The 20,271-nt window shown below is 41.7% G+C and overlaps 1 protein-coding gene across 1 annotated transcript in view; it reads right to left on the bottom strand.

Moving 5' to 3' along the window:
- Positions 1–20,271, bottom strand: part of LOC137049036 (zinc finger protein 271-like) — a 36,489-nt gene that overhangs the window by 11,411 nt on the left and 4,807 nt on the right. The window contains exon 3 of the mRNA XM_067427432.1: positions 4,447–5,416. Within this exon, the coding sequence (XP_067283533.1) occupies positions 4,447–5,416 (970 nt within the window). The remainder of the gene's footprint in view (positions 1–4,446; positions 5,417–20,271) is intronic.

The following is a 20,271-nucleotide window of genomic DNA, read 5'->3' as shown; positions in this document are numbered from 1 at the left end:
TATCATAATTTATTAGTTTATGACTTTAAAATGGGAAATGTGACCCGTATAATGTCAATAAAAAGATTTCATGAAAATAAATCTACTGATTCAAGGACAATTGTATTTTTTGACATTTTATACCTATTTTCTACGTTTTTAGACTTATATGAACTTTATATGTCCACATTTTATTATCAGAAAAAATATTTATATGCATTTCAATACTGACATGTATGGACTCTAAAGGTTAATTTATTTTACATTTGTCATTATTTGCATTTCAAATGAATTCATATCTGGTATAAATGTTTTCTTCATCCAAACAGTCTTATCTTTTAGACAAAGTCTCTCAGTCTTTAGTAGTTTCCTAATATTTTCAGCTCATCATTGGACAACATGTATTTAAATATGTATTTCACCAATACATGCAACTGTCATCTCTTTTATTATTTGTATATATTTTAAATAACTTTACTACATTAGCTCATCCATGAACATGATTTTTTTTCTCATTTTTGGCTGTGGAGTTGAAGACGACACTCCCATGATTCCTGTTACACCTGTCAGCTGTGGATGCCATTATGTCCGAGCAGAATTAAGGCAGTCTCATCTCTTTCTGTCACCACTTACTCTTACTGTCTCTAGCCGTTTCTCAATATGTGTTCTTGTCTGTACTTGTGTTCTTGTGAATCGTCATTCGCTGCCCATGAACAATACAAAGTTCACATCTACCTGAGTACAGTTTAAATCCCCGGATGTGTCCTTGACCTGCCTCTTTTATTGATGATGCATTGAGAGGAGACTTGTGTAGACTTCAGACAGATCGGTATCCCAGAATGCATCTCGCACCATCCAGCAAGCGTCAATAACGGTTGAGAAAACCTGTGTAATTTAATAATACTACTACTGTTAATGTGTCATGAAGAGTTTTACAGGTGAGAATGTACTCAAATCTTTAAAGGGGGGGTGAAATGCTGTTTCATGCATACTAAGCTTTTTACACTGTTAAAGACTTGGATTCCCATCCTAAACATAGACACAGTTTCAAAAACTAATGTTGGACGTTTGACGGAGTATTTCTGTGTTAAAAATATTTTTCCGGTTGCTCACAAGTTTCGGAGAGTTTTTTTTTTTGAGTATGGGTCAGCTTGACGTTAAGGGGGGGGGGGGGTTGAAACACTCAGTTTCAGTCAATCTCCTGTCAATCTTGAGTACCTATAGAGTAGTATTGCATCCTTCATATCTCCGAAAAGTCTTTAGTTTTATTATATTTATAAAAGAAATATAGGCTGTACCGAATCTTTCCGGAAAAAAACGAGCGCCTGGAGGCGTATCGTGTGGGCGGAGCTAAAGAATGACGAGCGCGCAAAGCGGTGACGTCCTCAAGCGCGGAGAAACCCATGGCTATCGATCTCAGCTAATAGATATGATCCAGAATCTAATTCGGAGGCTGAAATAGAAACAGCAACAGCAGGACGTCCGTCTCTTTGGTATGTACTGTATTTAGTGGCCTGTCAACATTTGTCTTTACTCTCAGTTTATGAGGACATGATTCGGTTTATGGACTATTGTATGCGACCAAACCTTAGTAGCAAGCAAAACGGTTTTGCACGTCAGACTAGTGTAACGTTATAACGTTACATAGAACAGCAATGAAGTCCGTTAGCGCATTTGAATGACGAAGCATGCGATCGTGTCGTTTACTGATGTTTACATACGTGACGATAAGCAACAGCACAGACATTTGAAGCAGTTTTACTTACCGGCTGCTTCCAAAGCAGGACCGAACCTTTATAGTTGGGACGGCTCCGTCAAAAACACACTTCTTGGAGTGTGGAGATCCACTTTGCGATGCGACTGAAGCATTTCTGCGTTCAAATCGGTTCAAATGCAGCGCTGCCTTCCCGGAATGCTGTGCTGAAGCGTTGAAGTCGCTTAATGTCAAAGTGGAGGAATGAAGTGGAGCGCAGCGCAGACTATAACCGACATTAGTGTTCACGGACGACTGGATCTGCAGCTGAGAGCAGTGTTTACGGCATGCATTTCCTCTCTCGCTCTAGTGACGCGCGCACGCGCGCACCCACCCTACCGGGAGAAGTGCTCAGTATGCTCAGTAGAGCTCAGTATGCATGAAACAGCATTTCACCCCCCCTTTAAAAAACCGGAAGGTCCTAGTATGGGCCGTACGGGCTCTTCTCCCGGTAGGGTGCGCGCGCATGCGTGTGACTAGAGCGAGAACCCATAAACACTGCTCTCAAGCTGCAGATCCAGTCGTCCATGAACACTTATGTCGGTTATAGTCTGCGCCGCGCTCCACTTCATTCCTCCATTGAGATTAAGCGACTTCATCGCTTCAGCACAGCATTCCGGGAAGGCAGCGCTGCATTTGAACCGATTTGAACGCAGAAATGACGGGAAGCTTCACAATATTGCTTTAGTCGCATCGCAAAGTGGATCTCCACACTCCAAGAAGTGTGTTTTTGACGGAGCGGTCCCAGCAATAAAGGTTCGGTCCTGCTTTGGAAGCAGCCGGTGAGTAAAACTGCTTCAAATGTCTATGCTGTTGCTTATCGTTGCGTGAGTAAACATCAGTAAACGACACGATCGCATACTTCATCATTCAAATGCTCTAACGGACTTCATTGCTGTTCTATGTATAATGTTACACTAGTCTGACGTGCAAAACTGTTTTGCTTGCTACTGCTAAGGTTTAACTTAGTCGCATACAATAGTCCATAAACCGAATCATGTCCTCATAAACTGCGAGTAAAGACACAAATGTTGACAGGCCACTAAATACAGTACATACCACAGAGACGTCATGATGTTGCTGTTTCTATTTCAGCCTCCGAATCAGATTCTGGATCATATCTATTAGCTGAGATCGATAGTAAGGGTTTCTCCACGCTTGAGGACGTCACCGCTTTGTTCGCGATCGTAATTCTTTAGCTCCGCCCACACGATACGGTACAGCCCATATTTATTTTATAAATATAATAAATCTAAAGACTTTTCGGAGATAAGAGGGATGCAATACTACTCTATAGGTACTCAAAATTGACATGAGATTGACTGAAATTTAGTGTCTCCTCCCCCCCCCCCCCCCCCCAAGATTAAATCTGTGGTTTATTTTTAAAGATAACACCTATTTGAAAATTTGATCTGATGTTTTCGGAGTTGAGATCCAGGCAATCACCAAACTTTGTGTATTGAGAAACACCCTCTTAGAACTCTGCTATTATTAGTTAACCGGTTAAATCTGTCATGTTTAATCATTTCATTACTACAGTCTATTTTTATGCCTAATAAGAGATGCCACGACCCTGAAGTAACTTTTTAGATTTAGATGAAAGATTACCGGAAAACAATTTGTTTTCTAGGTATTAACGTGCAGGGATTAATTGTTCACCCTAAGACCTGTAACGTGTGCTAACAAAGTAAACAGGGTCAATTTTGATTTCATGAGGACTTTAATCGCCTCCCAAGAAAATCCTGCCAGAGACATCAAGCACCCCTCTCACAGTTTTTCCCCATCCATGCAACAGAACAAACTCCACCCACTGGTGACCTTATCACTCCACCTCTGGTTCTAAGAGTTGCCATGAATCATCATCAAGGGAAGATGAGATCCAGGGGAATCTTGCATGACTTTTTCAGCCATATGACTCTAATCCGGAGTCTGTGGACTATAAGGGCAAACACCTAAAGGAAGACTGGGAGAAATAACTCAGAGTGGAAATTTCTGAGGATATGTGGCTATATACAAATGCAGTCCATTTACCATTCTAGCAATTCTAGACACTGCCTTATTCGGTTTAAGATCATATACACTACATTATTTAAAAACTGCAAGGAATTCTTCCAAATGTCTCACCTAATTGTGACAAATGTAATTCAGTATATGCAGATTTGTCCCATAGTTTTATTTTTTGCTCAAGAATACAGAGTTACTTGAATGGAATTTTTGATGTGCTTTCAGAAATGTTCAGGGTACAAATGCAACCTGACCCAGCATTGATCATCCTTGGACTTTCTGAACATGGGCATCCATTATCAGGAGGACAACACAAACTGCTTGCGTACATTTTAACTACAGCTAAGAAATGACTACTGTTGTTCTGGAAGAAGAAGGAGGTGCCTACGGTCAAGTTATTGCTTGGAGAGATGACTTCCACTCTACATCTAACAAAAAATTGATACTGTTTGAATAATTTCATATTGTAATATTTCATATTTTTTTCTCGAATAATTTAATGTAAACAGGTCAGGTAAGGTGACTGTTTTTTTTTAAATACTTGTATCCTTGTATTTGCAATCCTTCTTTAAAGTCCAAATTTTTATAAAACTTATTTGAGGGAAAACATGGGAACTTCTCTCTGAATCACATGATTCTCATGGTGCTTCCTGTCTGAAACTTATTCCTCACTAACAACATCTTAAACTTTTCTCTCTCTCGCGAATCCTCATGTGCCCCTTAATGTTATCTTTATATCTGAAACTTTTTCCACACTGGTAAATGGCTTCTCTCCAGTGTGAATTCTCATGTGTTCCCTAAGGCTTACTTTTCGTATGAAGCCATTCCCACACAGAGTACAGGTGTAAGGCTTCTCTCCAGTGTGAATATTCATGTGTTCCCTAAGGCTTACTTTCCGTGTGAAGCCATTCCCACACAGAGAACAGGTGAATGGCTTCTCTCCAGTGTGAATTCTCATGTGGTTAGTAAGGGTTAATTTACGTCGGAAACTCTTTCCACACTGCTCACATGCAAATGGCTTTTCTCCAGTGTGAACATTCATGTGTTCCCTAAGGCTTACTTTCCGTATGAAGCCAGTCTCACAAAGACTACAGGTGTAAGGCTTCTCTCCAGTGTGAATTCTCATGTGGATTATAAGGCCTCCCTTTTGAGTGAAACTCTTTCCACACTGTTGGCAGGTGAATGGGCTCTCTCCAGTATGAATTCTCATGTGGACTTCAAGATTACCTTTTCCACTAAAACTCTTTCCACACTGTTGGCATTTGTACGGCTTCTCTCCAGTATGAACTCTCATGTGGATTTTAAGGTCTCCTTTTTGTTTGAATTTCTTTCCACACTGTTGGCAGTTGTAAGGCTTCTCTCCAGTGTGAATTCTCATGTGGATTTTGAGGTCTCCTTTGTGTCTAAAGCTCTTTCCACACTGTTGGCAGGTGTACGGCTTCTCTCCAGTGTGAACTCTCATGTGGACTATAAGGCTTCCTGTTTGAGTAAAACACTTACCACACTGTTGGCAGGTGAAATAGCTTTTTGTTCCTGTCTTTTGAACTCTTTTTTGTGAGGAAGTCTTTTTAGCCCATGTCAATCCTTCTCCAGTCATGAAATCATGATGTTTATCATAATGGTCTTTCTCTTCCCTTTCAATGAGGTCATGATGAGTCACCCCCTTCACTGCCATCAGATCTATGGCAAAAACAGACAAAACCATTTAGACATTTAAAATATCAAAACCAACAATCTGTGTTATATACCCTATCCTATGGATCAGGGGTTGGCAGCTTTGGTCCTGAAGGGCCACTGTCTGGCAATGTTAAGTTTCATCCCTAATCAAAGTCGCCTGCCTGTAATTTTCAAGAAGTCCTGAAGCCTTGGGATGACATTTTGTGGTTAGGTTGAATTTTGCAAGTGTTTGATTAAAAATGGAGCTAAAGTATGCAGAATAGTGGCTCTCCAGGACTAGAGTTGCCCGTCCCATCTACAGATCTTATACTCAATACAGCAGTGGTTTTCAAACTTGGTCCTAGAGACCCCCATTGCACATTTTGTAAGTCTCCCTTATTTTCACATCTGGTTAAAGGGGGGGTGAAATGCTGTTTCATGCATACTGAGCTTTTTACACTGTTAAAGACTTGGATTCCCATCCTAAACATAGACAAAGTTTCAAAAACTAATGTTGGACGTTTGATGGAGTATTTCTGTGTTAAAAATACTCCTTCCGGTTTCTCACAAGTTTTGGAGAGTTTTTTTCGAGTATGGGTCCACTTGACGTTAATAGAACGCAAGGTCCTTGTATGGGCCGTACGGGCTCTGCGCCCGCACTAGAGCGAGAGAGAGGAAATGCATGCCGTAAACACTGCTCTCAACTGCAGATCCAGTCCTCCGTGAAGACTTATGTCGCACGCCGCGCTCCACTTTATTCCTATGGGTGACGTCGAGCGACTTCAACACTTCAGCACAGCATTCCGGGAAGGCAGCGCTACATTTGAACCGATTTGAACGCAGAAATTACGGGAAGCTTCAAAGCATCGCTTCAGTCACGTCTCAAAGTGGATTTAAGTTACACGCCACTGCTGTCACAGGACTTCAACAAATCATACCAAAGAAGTGTGTTTTTGACGGAGCGGTCCCAGCGATAAAGGTTCAGTCCTGCTTTGGAAGCAGCAGGTGAGTAAATCTGCTTCAAATGTCTCTGCTATTGGCTTGTCGCGTGAGTTAACATCAGTAAACAACACGATAGAGTGCTTCGTCATTCAAATGCGCTAACGGTTACTCCATTGTTGTTCTGTATAACGTTACACTATTCTGACTATGACGTGCAAAACCGTTTTGCTTGCTACTTCTAAGGTCTAGTCGCATACAATAGTCCATAAACTGAATCATGTCCTCATAAACTGCTTGTAAAGACACAGAAATGTTGACAGGCCCCTAAATACAGTACATACCACAGAGACGGACGTCCTGAAGTTGCCGTTTCTCCTGTTCAATTTATTTCAGCCTCAGATTTGATTCTGGATCATTATCTGTACACGCTTGAGGACGTCATTCTTTAGCTCCGCCCACACGATAATCCTCCAGGCGCTCGTTTTTTTCCGGAAAGACTCGGTACAGCCTATATTTCTTTTATAAATATGATAAAACTAAAGACTTTTTGGAGATATGAAGGATGCAATACTACAGGTAGGTAGTACTCAAGATTATAGGTACTCAAGATTGACATGAGATTGACTGAAACTGGGTGTTTCACCCCCCCTTTAAGATCAACAGCTTGTTAGGAGACAGCTGACATTGAGGGAGCTTTATTTGAATCAGAATCAGAATCAGAAAGAGCTTTATTGCCAAGTGTGCTTTCACACACAAGGAATTTTTTTTGGTGCTGAAGCTTCCAGTGCACATAAACAATACAATACAACACGGTAATAAAAAAATTCTAAGAATAAAAATATGAATAAAAATATGAACAGTATAAGGTCACGGTTACGTTTAGTCAGAAGACGTAGATTATGAGCATTTACAGTATTTGGGTGGAGAGAATAAATATAAATAATAAATAATATAAGTAATATAAGTAATCACCTGAGTTTAGGAGATATTGCACTAAAAAGTGGGAATAATTGCACTTACAGGCATTTGCCTTGGGGGGGGGGGGGGGGGATAACTGTTCAAGAGGGAAATGGCCTGTGGGAAGAAACTGTTCCTATGCCTAGATGTTCTAGTGGCCAGTGATCGGAGTCGCCGTCCTGACGGTAACAGTTCAAACAAGAGGTGTCCGGGGTGAGTGGAGTCTGTGATGATTTTACCCGCTCTCTTCCTCACTCTGGAAGAGTACAGGTCCTGGAGGGTTGGCAGTTTGGCACCAATAATCCTCTCTGCAGTCCGGATGGTACGTTGCAGTCTCCTGATGTCTGATTTGGTAGCTGAACCAAACCAGACAGTGATGGAGGTGCATATAACCGACTCAATGACAGCTGAGTAGAACTGAATCAGCAGGTCCTGTGGCAGGTTGAACTTCCTCAGCTGACGAAGGAAGTACAGTCTCTGCTGAGCCTTTTTCACATTGGAGTCGATGTGATTGACCCACTTCAGGTCCTGAGAGATGGTAGTTCCCAGGAACCTGAATGACTCCACTGCGTCCACAGTGCTGTTCATGATGGTGAGTGGGGGGAGTGCTGGGATGTTCCTCCTGAAGTCCACTATCATCTCCACCGTTTTGAGCGCATTCAGCTCAAGGTTGTTATAACTGCACCAGACAGCCAGCTGTTCAACCTCCAGTCTGTAAGCAGACTCGTCACCGTTCTGGATAAGGCCGATGACAGTGGTGTCATCTGCAAATTTCAGGAGCTTGACAGAGGAGTCTTTAGAAGTGCAGTCATTGGTGTACAGGGAGAAGAGCAGTGGGGAGAGAACGCACTCCCTGGGGGGCACCAGTGCTGATTGTAAGAGTGCTGGATGTGAGTTTACCCAGTCTCACTCGCTGCTGCCGGTCTGTCAGGAAGCTAGAGATCCATTGACAGATTGAGGATGGTATGGAGAGCTGGGTCAGTTTGGCTGAGAGGAGATCAGGCATGATGGTATTAAAGGCCGAACTGAAGTCCACAAATAGGATCCTTGCATAGGTCCCAGGTCTGTCGAGATGTTGCAGGATATAATGCAGTCCAATGTTGACTGCATCATCCACAGACCTGTTTGCTCTGTAGGCAAATTGAAGAGGATCCAGCAAGGGTCCAGTGATGTCCTTTAGGTGGGCCAATACCAGTCTTTCAAATGACTTCATGACAACAGACGTGAGAGCAACAGGTCTGTAGTCATTTAGTCCAGTGATTTTGGTTTTTTTGGGGACGGGAATGATAGTGGAGTGTTTGAAGCAGCTGGGAACTTCACACTGCTCCAATGATCTGTTGAAGATCTGCGTGAAGACTGGGGCCAGTTGGTCAGCGCAGGCTTTCAAACAAGCAGATGAGATGCCGTCTGGGCCTGAAGCTTTCTTGGTCTTCTGTTTTTTGAAGACTCGGCTCACGTCCTCCACACAGACCTTAAGCTCAGGTTGGATGGCAGGAGGGGGGAGGAGAGGGGGTGCAGGAGGTGATGGTGAGGGTGTGAAGTGCAGATCAGGGTGGGTGTGAGGTGTGAGACTGGGCTTTTCAAACCTGCAGTAGAATGCATTCAGATCATCAGCCAGTTGTGGATTCTCTACAGCTCGGGGGGATGGTGACTTGTAGTTGGTGATGTTCCTCAGGCCTTTCCAGACTGATGCAGGGTCGTTGGCTGAAAACTGGTTTTTCAGCTTTTCAGAGTAGCTTGTTTTAGCAACTCTGATCTCCTTTGTCAGTCTGTTCCTGGCTTGGTTATACAAGATCTTATCCCCACTTCTGTAAGCATCCTCTTTGGCATGACGAAGCTGTTTGAGTTTCCCAGTAAACCATGGTTTATCATTTGTGAATGATAAGAATGACTGGGTAGGAATGCATGTATCCTCACAGAAACTGATGTATGATGTTACAGTATCTGTGAGCTCATCCAGATCGGTGGTAGCAGCTTCAAAAACAGTCCAATCAGTGCAATCGAAGCAGGCTTGTAAGTCCTGCTCTGCTTCATTAGTCCATCTTTTTACAGTCCTTATTACAGGTTTAGCTGATTTCAGTTTCTGCCTGTAGGTCGGTATAAGATGAACCACACAGTGATCAGACAACCCCAAAGCTGCCCGTTGGACGGAGTGATATGCATCTTTTATTGTTGTATAACAGTGGTCCAGTATATTACTGTCTCTGGTGGGACATGTAACGTGCTGTCTGTATTTTGGCAGTTCACGGGAGAGATTTGCTTTGTTAAAATCTCCAAGAATGATTAAAAGAGAGTCTGGGTAGCTTTGTTCTGTTTCAGCGATTTGTTCAGCCAGCTGCTGCAGTGCCGCGTTCACACACGCGTCTGGAGGAATGTAAACATTCACGAGAACGAACGAGGAAAACTCTCGTGGCGAGTAAAAAGGTTTACAGTTTATGAAAAGCGCCTCTAAGTTAGGAGAGCACATCTTCTTCAGCGTTGTTACATCTGAACACCAACTTTCGTTAATGTAGAAACACAATCCACCACCTCTCGTTTTCCCTGTAAGTTCCGTGATGCGATCCGCTCTGAACAGCTGGAAGCCCGGCAGATGTAGTCCGTTGTCCGGAATGGCTTCACTCAGCCAGGTTTCAGTGAGCACAGTGCAGCAGAGTTATTAAAGTCCCTGTTAATGCGGGAGAGGAGAAGAAGTTCGTCCGTTTTGTTAGGAAGGGATCGGAGATTCGCAAGATGAATACTGGGGAGTGCAGTGCGGAGGCCGCGCGAGCGGAGTTTAACCAGCGCGCCGGCTCGCTTCCCTCGTTTGCGTCCGGCCGCGCGTTTTAAAAACACAGCTGCCCCTCCAACGAGAATGTCCCGCAAAACGTCCGAATATTCAAAAAATGTAGATATGTTGTCTGGTGTGTGTGTCCTAATGTCCAGTAGTTCGTATTTGGTAAAACGGATCGGAAAAGAATGACTAAGCGCAGAACAAACAAAGAAAAACAACACAATAACAGAGGAGCTCCACACCGAGGCGGCCATCCGCGGCGCCATCATGATGTAATTTTTTTACATCATGACAGGACTTTGCAGCTTTAAATCATAAATCCAGACCAGTTATAAAGCAGTATTAATTTAAAACAGTGAATTAATTAAATTAATTGGAAAGAGTCTTATTAAAGTGGTAATAGAAGATGTTCGCAGTCATAATGATTACAGTAGTGCACACAAAAGTAGTACTTGCTGATTTTCCGCAATGGTGTAGTGGTTGCATTTGCCAACTGATAAGACCTGCCATTTGTGTTGCATATGAGAAATGGCAAACCGAAGCGCAAGGAAACCGTACTACTCGTCTTAGATGTGCAGCACGGATGGTTAATCAGGCCTGATCTCGATTACGAAACACTATTACTACACAGCGCTGAAAGATTCCGGCTTTTAAAAGGCAGTGGAGACAGAGGAGGGAGAGAGAGACCAGCCCTGCATCCCAATTCGCATACTATCCATACTAAATAGTATTCGAAAATAGAATTACTATGTCCCAAATCGTAGTATGTTGAAAAGAGTATTTCAAAGATACCCGGATGGTTTACTATTTCCGGTCCAAATTCGAAGTACTGATCGATGTGCACTCTAACAGCTGATATTACCCACAACCCATTGCGAGCTGGACGAGGAGTCGATTAGAACTACAAATGCGGATAAAAAGCGTCAAAAAACTACAAACATGGCGGATGTGCGAGTCCGAAGGTTAAGAAGAGAGGTTTAGATAAAGGGGTTTGAGTGACCAACTATCAATATTTAACCTAACAAAAATATATTTATTTAGTGTTGTCCACATTATATTTCACCTGCAGGAGCATTGTGAACTTTTGTAACGAAACTTTTAAATGCATCATTATATTTAAACATCATTATATTTTAATTCACTCTAATTAAAGCTAGGGATGTCCCGATCCGATCACATGATCGGAAATCGGGCCCGATCACGTGATTTCAGACTCGATCGGAATCGGACGTTACATCCCAATCAGGACTCGGATATAATGTATATTCTGGGGTGAGGTGAGCATGATGACACATCAATAATATGGGTTGTAACTTGAAAATAATGCTTTATGTATGTTATTGTAGATGGATACAGAAACATACTGTTTCCTCGGTGATACATTACAACAGCGCTTATATCACCCGTGTATATTCGCCAGAAGACACGAATGAGAACGCGCGCGCTGATCTGTCTCTGTGCATTATCTGAAAGCGCGCACTCGTCTCACAGCGCGCAAATATTGAGTTCTCTTTCAAGACTTGCGCTTAAATGGACCAACTCAAACAAGAAGTATGTCAGCATGTCCATCTTGATGAGTATCCAAGCAGACATAGTCTGAATATGCCTTAAGAGGACTTTATACAGTCGAGAAAGACGACGCTGAGCCTTCCATTAGGTCTTAAAGGGGCAGTAACCTTTACTGCTGTCTGTTTAATGTCAAACAAAAGATAAGGAATCACTCACTGCTCTTGATTAAATAGCTTTTGTAAGGATTATTCTTTAATTTAAACAGTTAAATATGCAGCTATTTTACATTTCATTAGCCTACTTTATTAAATTTCTCTACCTAAAAACTAATGTTAGACCTATAAAAACCTGAAAAGCATTGTTAATTACACTTCAGTCAAATTACACTTCAAATATTTTTTCCCCAAAGTTGATTTATGTCATTGTAGGCAGTTATCATCACGATGATTTCATTTCAAGTGTTTGTTTTTTAAATAAGTTTTTTATATTTACTGTAGCACTAAAATCCAAAAGTGAAGAATTTGTTATTTATTACTTGATTGTTCAATCTACCTCACTGAAGTGCTCTGTTTGTTAGAGTTGTTGAATGTTGAAATAAGGTGAATAAAATAAAAAATAAGGAACATCCTGGTTCGTTTTTTCGCTCTTCTTTATTCTTTTTTTAATGTATTATAGAAGTATCGGATCGGGACTCGGTATCGGCAGATACTCAAAATCAAATGACTCGGACTCAGACTCGAGGGCAAAAAAACCTGATCGGGACATCCCTAATTTAAACTGCAAACGCATGAGGAGAGTCTCTGGATTAAAGACACACAAATGGCAGATCAACGTGCGGCTACATTTCTCTCCGATACGGTAGGAGATTAATCTGAATGTGGAGGATTTGAACTGTGACGAATCTGACGATGATTGACAGGGCAGTTAAACGGTGACGGGATGCACGTAATTAAGCTACAGAAAAGTAGTATGTGCCGAAGCTTGCATACTTTTCTGCTACACACTCAAAATTATATACTTTTTCACAAAAAGATTACATACTTTTAGGACGTAGTATAAGTAGGCGAATTGGGAAGCAGCACTGGACTGGGACTGTTGCTGCTACTACTGCCACTGGACATTGAGCATTTGAAATGAGCATTGAATGAGCTAAAGCTGATGAGCTGAGAAACGTTGCCTACCGAGTTTTGAGTATTTGAAAGAGAAGCCCTTGTGCATTGTTTGTTTGAGAGAAGTGTGATAAATAAAAGTGTGCAGTCCCAGTCTCGCCGACCCCGTCTTCTTCATTCCAACCCATACACGAACCTTGTAACAGTACCATATTTATATGTTTAAAGTCCTCATGAAATCAAAATAGACCATATTCACTTTGCTAGCGCAAATTGCAAGTTTTGTGGTGAACAATCTATCCGTGCAAGTCAATCCGCATCAAAAAATTATTTGGCTTCGTTAATCTTTAATCAAAATCTGAAAATGCTCCTTCCCCCTACATTGGCAGGCCTTTTTTGATGACGCCTGTTTGACGGCTTGGGCTTCGACATGCCATCATTAAACACGCCCCTCCAACTGACAGTCTGCTGCCCGCGAGCTAATAAACAGACATGGCTAGGAGGTGCATTTTAGGTTGTGGCTCTCCCGTAACACTTTTTCCAATACCGAAAAATCCCTGGTTGTGGTCGCGATGGCTCGATTTTTTGCATTTTGAGGAAGAAGGGATATCAGATAGGTCGCGGTTGTGTTCTAAGCACTTCACTCGAGAATCCTTCATAAACTGGACTCAACACGTAATGGGATTTGTGCAACTTTTATAACAACGCTTCAGGCAAAATGATCACATGTCCCAGATCGCATGGATCTGACACACTGGATCCGGGTGCACACTGTGCGATTTTGGCCACGATTTGGCCGTCTGGGACAAATTTAGCAAATCCTAAAAGATTCCTCTGATCCTAGGCTAAAATCTGACGTCTTTGGTCGTTAGTTTGACATGTTCACCGGCAGCCGATTAATGAGCGCTGCGATCAAATTTTACCTCAGACGAAATTCTGGCAGTGTCAGAAGATTTGGCACACAATCCTGCAGTGTGACTTCTCCTACGACGACAGTCAAATATCTCAGTTTTTCAAGACAAACTATGACCAAAACGAGTACTAGAGATTTCTTTGTAGCCAGCATTTCAGCCCCGCGTGTAATGCAGCTCACTGTCACTGAACGCGTCATTCATTGATGATATAAAACTCTGGGTGAGTTTTCTTGCGCGCGTCCGTTTTTAGCGCGCCGATCACTATCGTGCAGTCTGACATTAATGTCAACTGAGATCTTACAGTGTGACATGGCGATCATGTTCGTACAGTCTGACAAGGGACATTCGCAAAGGATTTTGAAAAAAATTGCAGAGTGTGCAGGACCCATTACAAGAACTTACTAATATCTGTAGCACTAAGCCGTTCATGTGAGTTATGCGGCGCAGACATTTTACTGCAGTATTTTAAATAGGTTAAACTAATATATAAACTAAATAATTACATTTACAGCATTTAAATGTCAATTTTTATTACAATGCACTTCAGGGTGCTAGGCAACATGTCAAACGGGTCCGTTTATGTTGCATGGTTTATGGAAGCAAGATTTCGGAGGTGAGACCCGGGCGCTCAGCGCTCATTAACCCCGGCGAGAGCAGTCTTAACTCGGCTCGTCCTTTTGACGACTGCCGCTGCTTGGCAGAAGCCTGGCAAATTCGCGTCTGTTGTGTGTAGAGAATGAAGGAAGTATCGAGTGTCATGGCGACGCCTACTAAGACTTGCAGGAAAGTTGTGGATATCCAATCAGGTCACAGGGAGGGGGAAACAAGTCACGCCCTCTGTTCGGCTAATTTAGTATTCTGTTTCTCTCGGAAATACGTCAAATCACTGAAATAAAGTTGGTTGCAACTTCCGGTTCACTGGGACTTTAACCATATTAGACACCAGGTCGAAAGAAAATTCTGTTTACCTTGAGCACATTCTCTGCAGTCCGAGTGCAATGCGCGAATACACTGAAACTCACCCTTGCTCATGTCTGAGGTAAATCATTTACACATCACCACTTACGCCCGTTTCACACATACTCCGTCTGCAGTGCGTGTGCGTTGCGTATTTTTTTCCATACCCATGTTAACGGATGACAGCTTTCACACTGCACGCGGATGCGGTCCGTCAGTCAGTTCCAGGAGCGTTGCGTCTGCAGCAGTGCACGGATCGTTTTCGTACCGAGTCTATTTTTTGCTGCGCTGCGCTGCGTTGCGTTGCTGCATTAAAGTGATAGAACATTGTTCGCATTAAAATAAACATGTACTGACGCGAAAATCTAGTAATTTCAACACGGATGCATATCATTTAAAATATACTCTTGTTTCAAAGTCAACACATGGCTTTTTTTCTCAAGTAAAACAACAAAACGACACCTTACCTGGCATTTAGGTAAAAAAATGTGCCATAATGGAGAGCACTCGTACTTTCTTGGAGGTGAAATGCAAAGTTATTTTTGACCTGCAGGATTTCTTTTCAAAGGGTTTAAAAACGAAAGAAAAGACGAGAGTCGGCTGTTTTTGAATAGACTATTCTAAGTTTCTAATTTTAAATGTTTATGATTTTAGGCTATAAACTATGTTTAAATGTTTTGCCTTTTGTGTGAGCTAAATCTAAAGTATATTAATATATAAATATGAATTAATGAATTGAAAATATGTTGTTTAAATGTAGGCTTGTAGCCTACGTTAACCTGTCTACTCAGAAAGATTAAACAAAGAGAATTGCAATTCTGATGAGCCAAGATCAGTAACAACTTCTGGATTTTAAATTAAAAAATCATTAATAAATGCTGTGTTTGTGGTATGTAAAAGCGGATCAGTTGCGGCCTGCAAACGCAGCATATGTGAAAGGACTACAGGGTGTGGGGCTCCTACACCGCACACGCAACGCAACACGCACCGCACACGCACTGCAGACGGAGTATGTGTGAAACGGGCGCTACAGTACATGTGTTATATTGAACTAAATGCATTACAATTGTCTAAAATGAATGCACAGGTTACTTTTCTGAACAAGACCGCTCCCGAGTCCGTGTTCTTTACACCGTTCACGTGAATAGCGGCAAAGTTCGGGGCACACGCAAAATACCGGTAGTTCAATAGAAAGCACGCATCTCTTAAAGGGGTCGTGTAGGGCTCGGCGATATGGCCAAAATTTCATATCCCGATATAGCTCATTTGATATCCCGATAACGATATACATAACGATATAGCAATTTTTCTGTTAATTCAGTTTATGAATAGTCTATACAAAATTGCAATGTGGAAATGCAGTTTGAAATGATATAAAAAAACAAATAAAGGTAGTATGGACTACATTTTTATTTTATTTAGAACCTTTTATTCAAGCAAGACAGTTGGTAAAGTTAACACCTGCCTAGGGATGTTAACCGATGACCGTTTGACCGATGGTTGACCGTATCAACGTTAACCGATCAAAGTTGTCAGTAAAAAAAAAAAGTGATCTCTAAATTAGGCTATTATACAGTGGACTAAACGCTACTACAGTTAGCCATCTCATTCCAAAATATTTTTGTGTGAAGTGAACATATCCCTCGCACTCATTTTTTCATAACTCGCCTGTGTGTAGGCTACTTAATAAACCAATAAAAACATTTGGCACGCACTCACAAGGTTTGCAAAAAGTAAACAGGCTAAACACTCGAGGTTAGAGCCAGGGCAGACGACAGTATGAAGCGTGCATTTCGCTTAAGATGGACTTACATTTGGAAATATTTTACATCTACATTTCAGTGGTAACACATGATTGTTGATGTTGATCGTCTTTCTTTATTATTGTTAGCACTACCTCGAACTAAAGCGGCGTCTCTTCGGAGCTGTCATTTTCTTAAATGAGCCGCGGCAATGTTTCAAATGAGCTTCTAACGCTAGACAAATGCCTTTATTTTCAACGCGATCACCTTGTACCCAAACCATTTCGAAACTAAGGAGCCATTGTCCTCAGATTACAAACAAGCTCCACGGCGGCGCGTTTGCGGGACTCGTGTTTCGCGCTGTGGGGGATTTAAAAAAGTGACGTGAGTGGAAGGGAGGCGAGTGAGTGTATGTGTGTGAGAGAGAGAGACAGAGAGACACAGAGAGAGGGAGCGCGGCTCGCGGCTGTTATTATTTCAAATAGCGCAGCATATTTTAAACTAATCGGTTAACCGGTTTCAACCGGCTAATGAGGCTCGGTGGTCGGTCAAGAAAATGTTTAGTTTTCGCCATCCCTACACCTGCCATTAAAATATTTCAATATATGGCTATATGGTGTGCCACGCGTAAAAGCCCGTTGCAGCGTCTGTGTCTGAAGTTTGTTTTGCGCGCTTATGCCACCACTCTGGCATAATTATTACCCTGGTCTGAACCGCGTCTACTACCGTCTTCCTCCATGTTTGTTTATGTATTGCAGCGTGCATGGGCATGCCGTGGTGTGCTGTGAGGTGCATCTTGACGTAAAATTCTGCTGTAAACGCCTTATCGTGGCATAGGCGATAGAGCCTAAAATAAAACGATAGACATTTTCTATCGTCCAGACGATATATTTCGTCATATCGCCCAGCCCTAGGGTCGTGGAATATGGACCTCCTCCAGGTATGGTGTGGTACTGGGGCGCTCACAGGTCTGCATGACAGCTTTCACCTTACCAGTTTTTCATACAAACTGTGCCCTGTTCTGAACTAAACTGCCAGTAATACTACCTTTATTTATATTCTTAAAATGAGAGAAATCCCTGCTTATTCTGAATTTTTTAGCTTAAGCTTAAGGGACATGAACGAGTTCTTTGATAAACATATATTACCTTTGATACATATCTATTCTTCATGCTGTATTATTGATTATTATTGAATAAGTTTGGTTTCACTAATAATAAGCTTACATTTGTATAAAGCATGCATATTTGTCCACATACCCATGTTGATTAGAGTATTAAAAACTTAATTCAAACTTAATTTAAGATAGATTTACAACATATAAAAATCTGTGATTAAATTGCAATTAATCAAGAGTTAACTCATGACAGTCATGTGATTAATCACGATTAAATATTTGAATCGTTTGACAGCCCTAATTATTAGTATTATTATTAATATTATTATCTGTTTTGTTTTATTTGTTGTAAAACCCTGGTTAATTTTTGTAAGGTATATTCACAATGTATGGTGTGTGTATCCTTTGGTGGGGGACTGTTTTACAGGGTTGCCAGCACCCGTACAGAAGGATGGAGAGACTGCCCAGAATATGGACATTGATGAAAGGACATTGCAGATTGTACAGGGGGAAGGTACCTCTACCCCAAATGCGTCACAATATCTAAGATGGTCCACTAGAGCCACGAAGGCCTGTTGAGATATATATATATATATATATATATACATATATACATATACACATATACATATACATATATATATATATACATATATATATATATATATATATATATATATATATATATATATATATACACATATATACATATATATATATATATATATATATATATATATATATATATATATATATATATATATTAGGGGTGTAACGATACGCGTATTCGTATTGAACCGTTCGGTACGAGGCTTTCGGTTCGGTACGCGGTACGCATTATGTACCGAACGGTTCTCGGAATAATTAATTAGATTTGGAAAAATAAAAAAAGAGTGTGAAATATAATAACATGCGTTCAACAATAACCAAAACGACATAACAGGCAATGCCCCTGACACCGCCGAAGAGAAAAAAACAAAAAAAAACACCAAATATGTTTTAGGCTGCTCAGTCAGGTGCTCGCTTACTCAGTAGGCTACGTGCTGAATGCTCGTGGCAAAATGGCTATTGCGTTTAACAAACCAGAAATAGAAGATCCTACAATAACCAACGGGTCTGGTGTTTGGGTGAACTTTGGATTCTTTGTAAGCTATGATGGTGTTGGCAAGAGTGATGGATTAAAAAACAACGGTATGTCGCATTTGCTACATGATGGTACAGCAGCGGGAATAATTAATGCCATGTCAACTCATTTACGCCGACAACAAGACGATAAAAAGGAGAAACAGCCACAAACTATCCCACAAACTATCCCCGCAGCATTAAGACAGACATTTCCAACTTATTCAAATGGCAAAAGACATCACCGCGGCGAGTGGCCCATTTATAGCCGCGGATATGAGACCTTACGCCCATTTTCACACAAACTCCGTCTGCAGTGCGTAGTCTATGCGGCGCGTATTTTTTCCGTACCCATGTTAACGGTTGCGGACTACAAACGCAGCATATTTGAAAGCACAACAGGGTGTGTGGCAAAACGCACCGCAGAAGGAGTTTTAAGAACGTGCTTAAAGTAATTGATCCCCGTTACAATGTTCCTTCACGAGCCCATTTCAGCCAGTAATTCCTGCTTTGTCCCAAAAAACAAAAGCACAAACAGAGAACCAATTGGCCAAAGCAACAGCGGTTGCTCTGAGAACAGGCTGGACGTCAAAGACTACACAAAGCTACCTGACTGTAACGGCACATTACATTACCGATGAATGGGAGCTGAACAGCCACGTTCTTCAGACACGCCCCCTTGAGAGTCAAACAAGTGAGGATTTGGGGGATGACAGAAGCAGTAGTGTGTGAAAAAAGTGTGGAGAGAGCTAATGTAAAAAGCTAATGTCTTATTCCTGTAACTACATAGAAGATGGGTAAAGTATAGCTCCGTCATTGTTCAATGTAAAAAAAAAAATCCATACTTTGTAAGTTTTATTAAAAAAATAATTAAAAAAGGTAATTTATCTGCCAATTTTTTCTTTTTGCTGTATCTAAAACATACCGAACCAAACCGTGACACCAGTGTATCGTATCGAACCGAACCGTGAATTTTGTGAACCGTTACACCCCTAATATATTGTCACATGCCTGTCCTGTCTTGTGTGCACATGTGGGTTTTGTCATGTCTCCGGTCTACTGTCAACCCCGCCCTTCTTGTTATCTGATTATTGGTTTATTTGCCCCTCCTGTTCTCCCTCATTATCTGCCTTGTTTGTTCCCTTTATAATCTCCTTGTGTTTGTCAGTCTGGGTTGGATCCTTGTGTAATGTCTGCGTCTTCCGTCCTCCCCGTGATTCTGTTGGTTTGTTTAAGTTTGTATTTATATTATTCTATTATGTGTTTTTCCCCCTCGTGGGTTTTGTTTTGAGTTTGTTTTATTTTATAATAAATTATCATTTTCTGCACTTGAGTCCTCGCACCCTTTTCCCTTGTCTGTGACGTGACAGAAGGATCCAACCACTTGAGGACTCAGCAGGACTTGTATTTTTTTGTTGTTTTCGTTTTTCTCCCTGTACCCTCCTATGGAGTGGGAGAAGAACCTGCGGGTGATGCGTTACCTGAACTCCCGGTACATCCGTCAACAGGGGACGGATGTGCAACAGTTCGCAGGCAGGTTCCTCATGGAGGTGGACCATTTTAGACTCAATGAGGCAGAGTGGAAGGAGACTTTTAATCTCTGCCTCGACATGCCCCTCTGTCCGGAGGTAATGGATACTATGGGGAGTCTGGGATTCTGGGAATTCATTGACCGCCTGGGCCCCAGTCCTTCCATGGTCCCAGTTCCGGTGGATCGTATTCCGGTGGTCCCTGTGCCAG

The sequence above is a fragment of the Pseudorasbora parva genome, chromosome 20, assembly GCF_024679245.1.
Source record: "Pseudorasbora parva isolate DD20220531a chromosome 20, ASM2467924v1, whole genome shotgun sequence".
NCBI lineage: Eukaryota > Metazoa > Chordata > Actinopteri > Cypriniformes > Gobionidae > Pseudorasbora > Pseudorasbora parva.
This window is presented reverse-complemented; position numbering and strand designations above follow the sequence as displayed.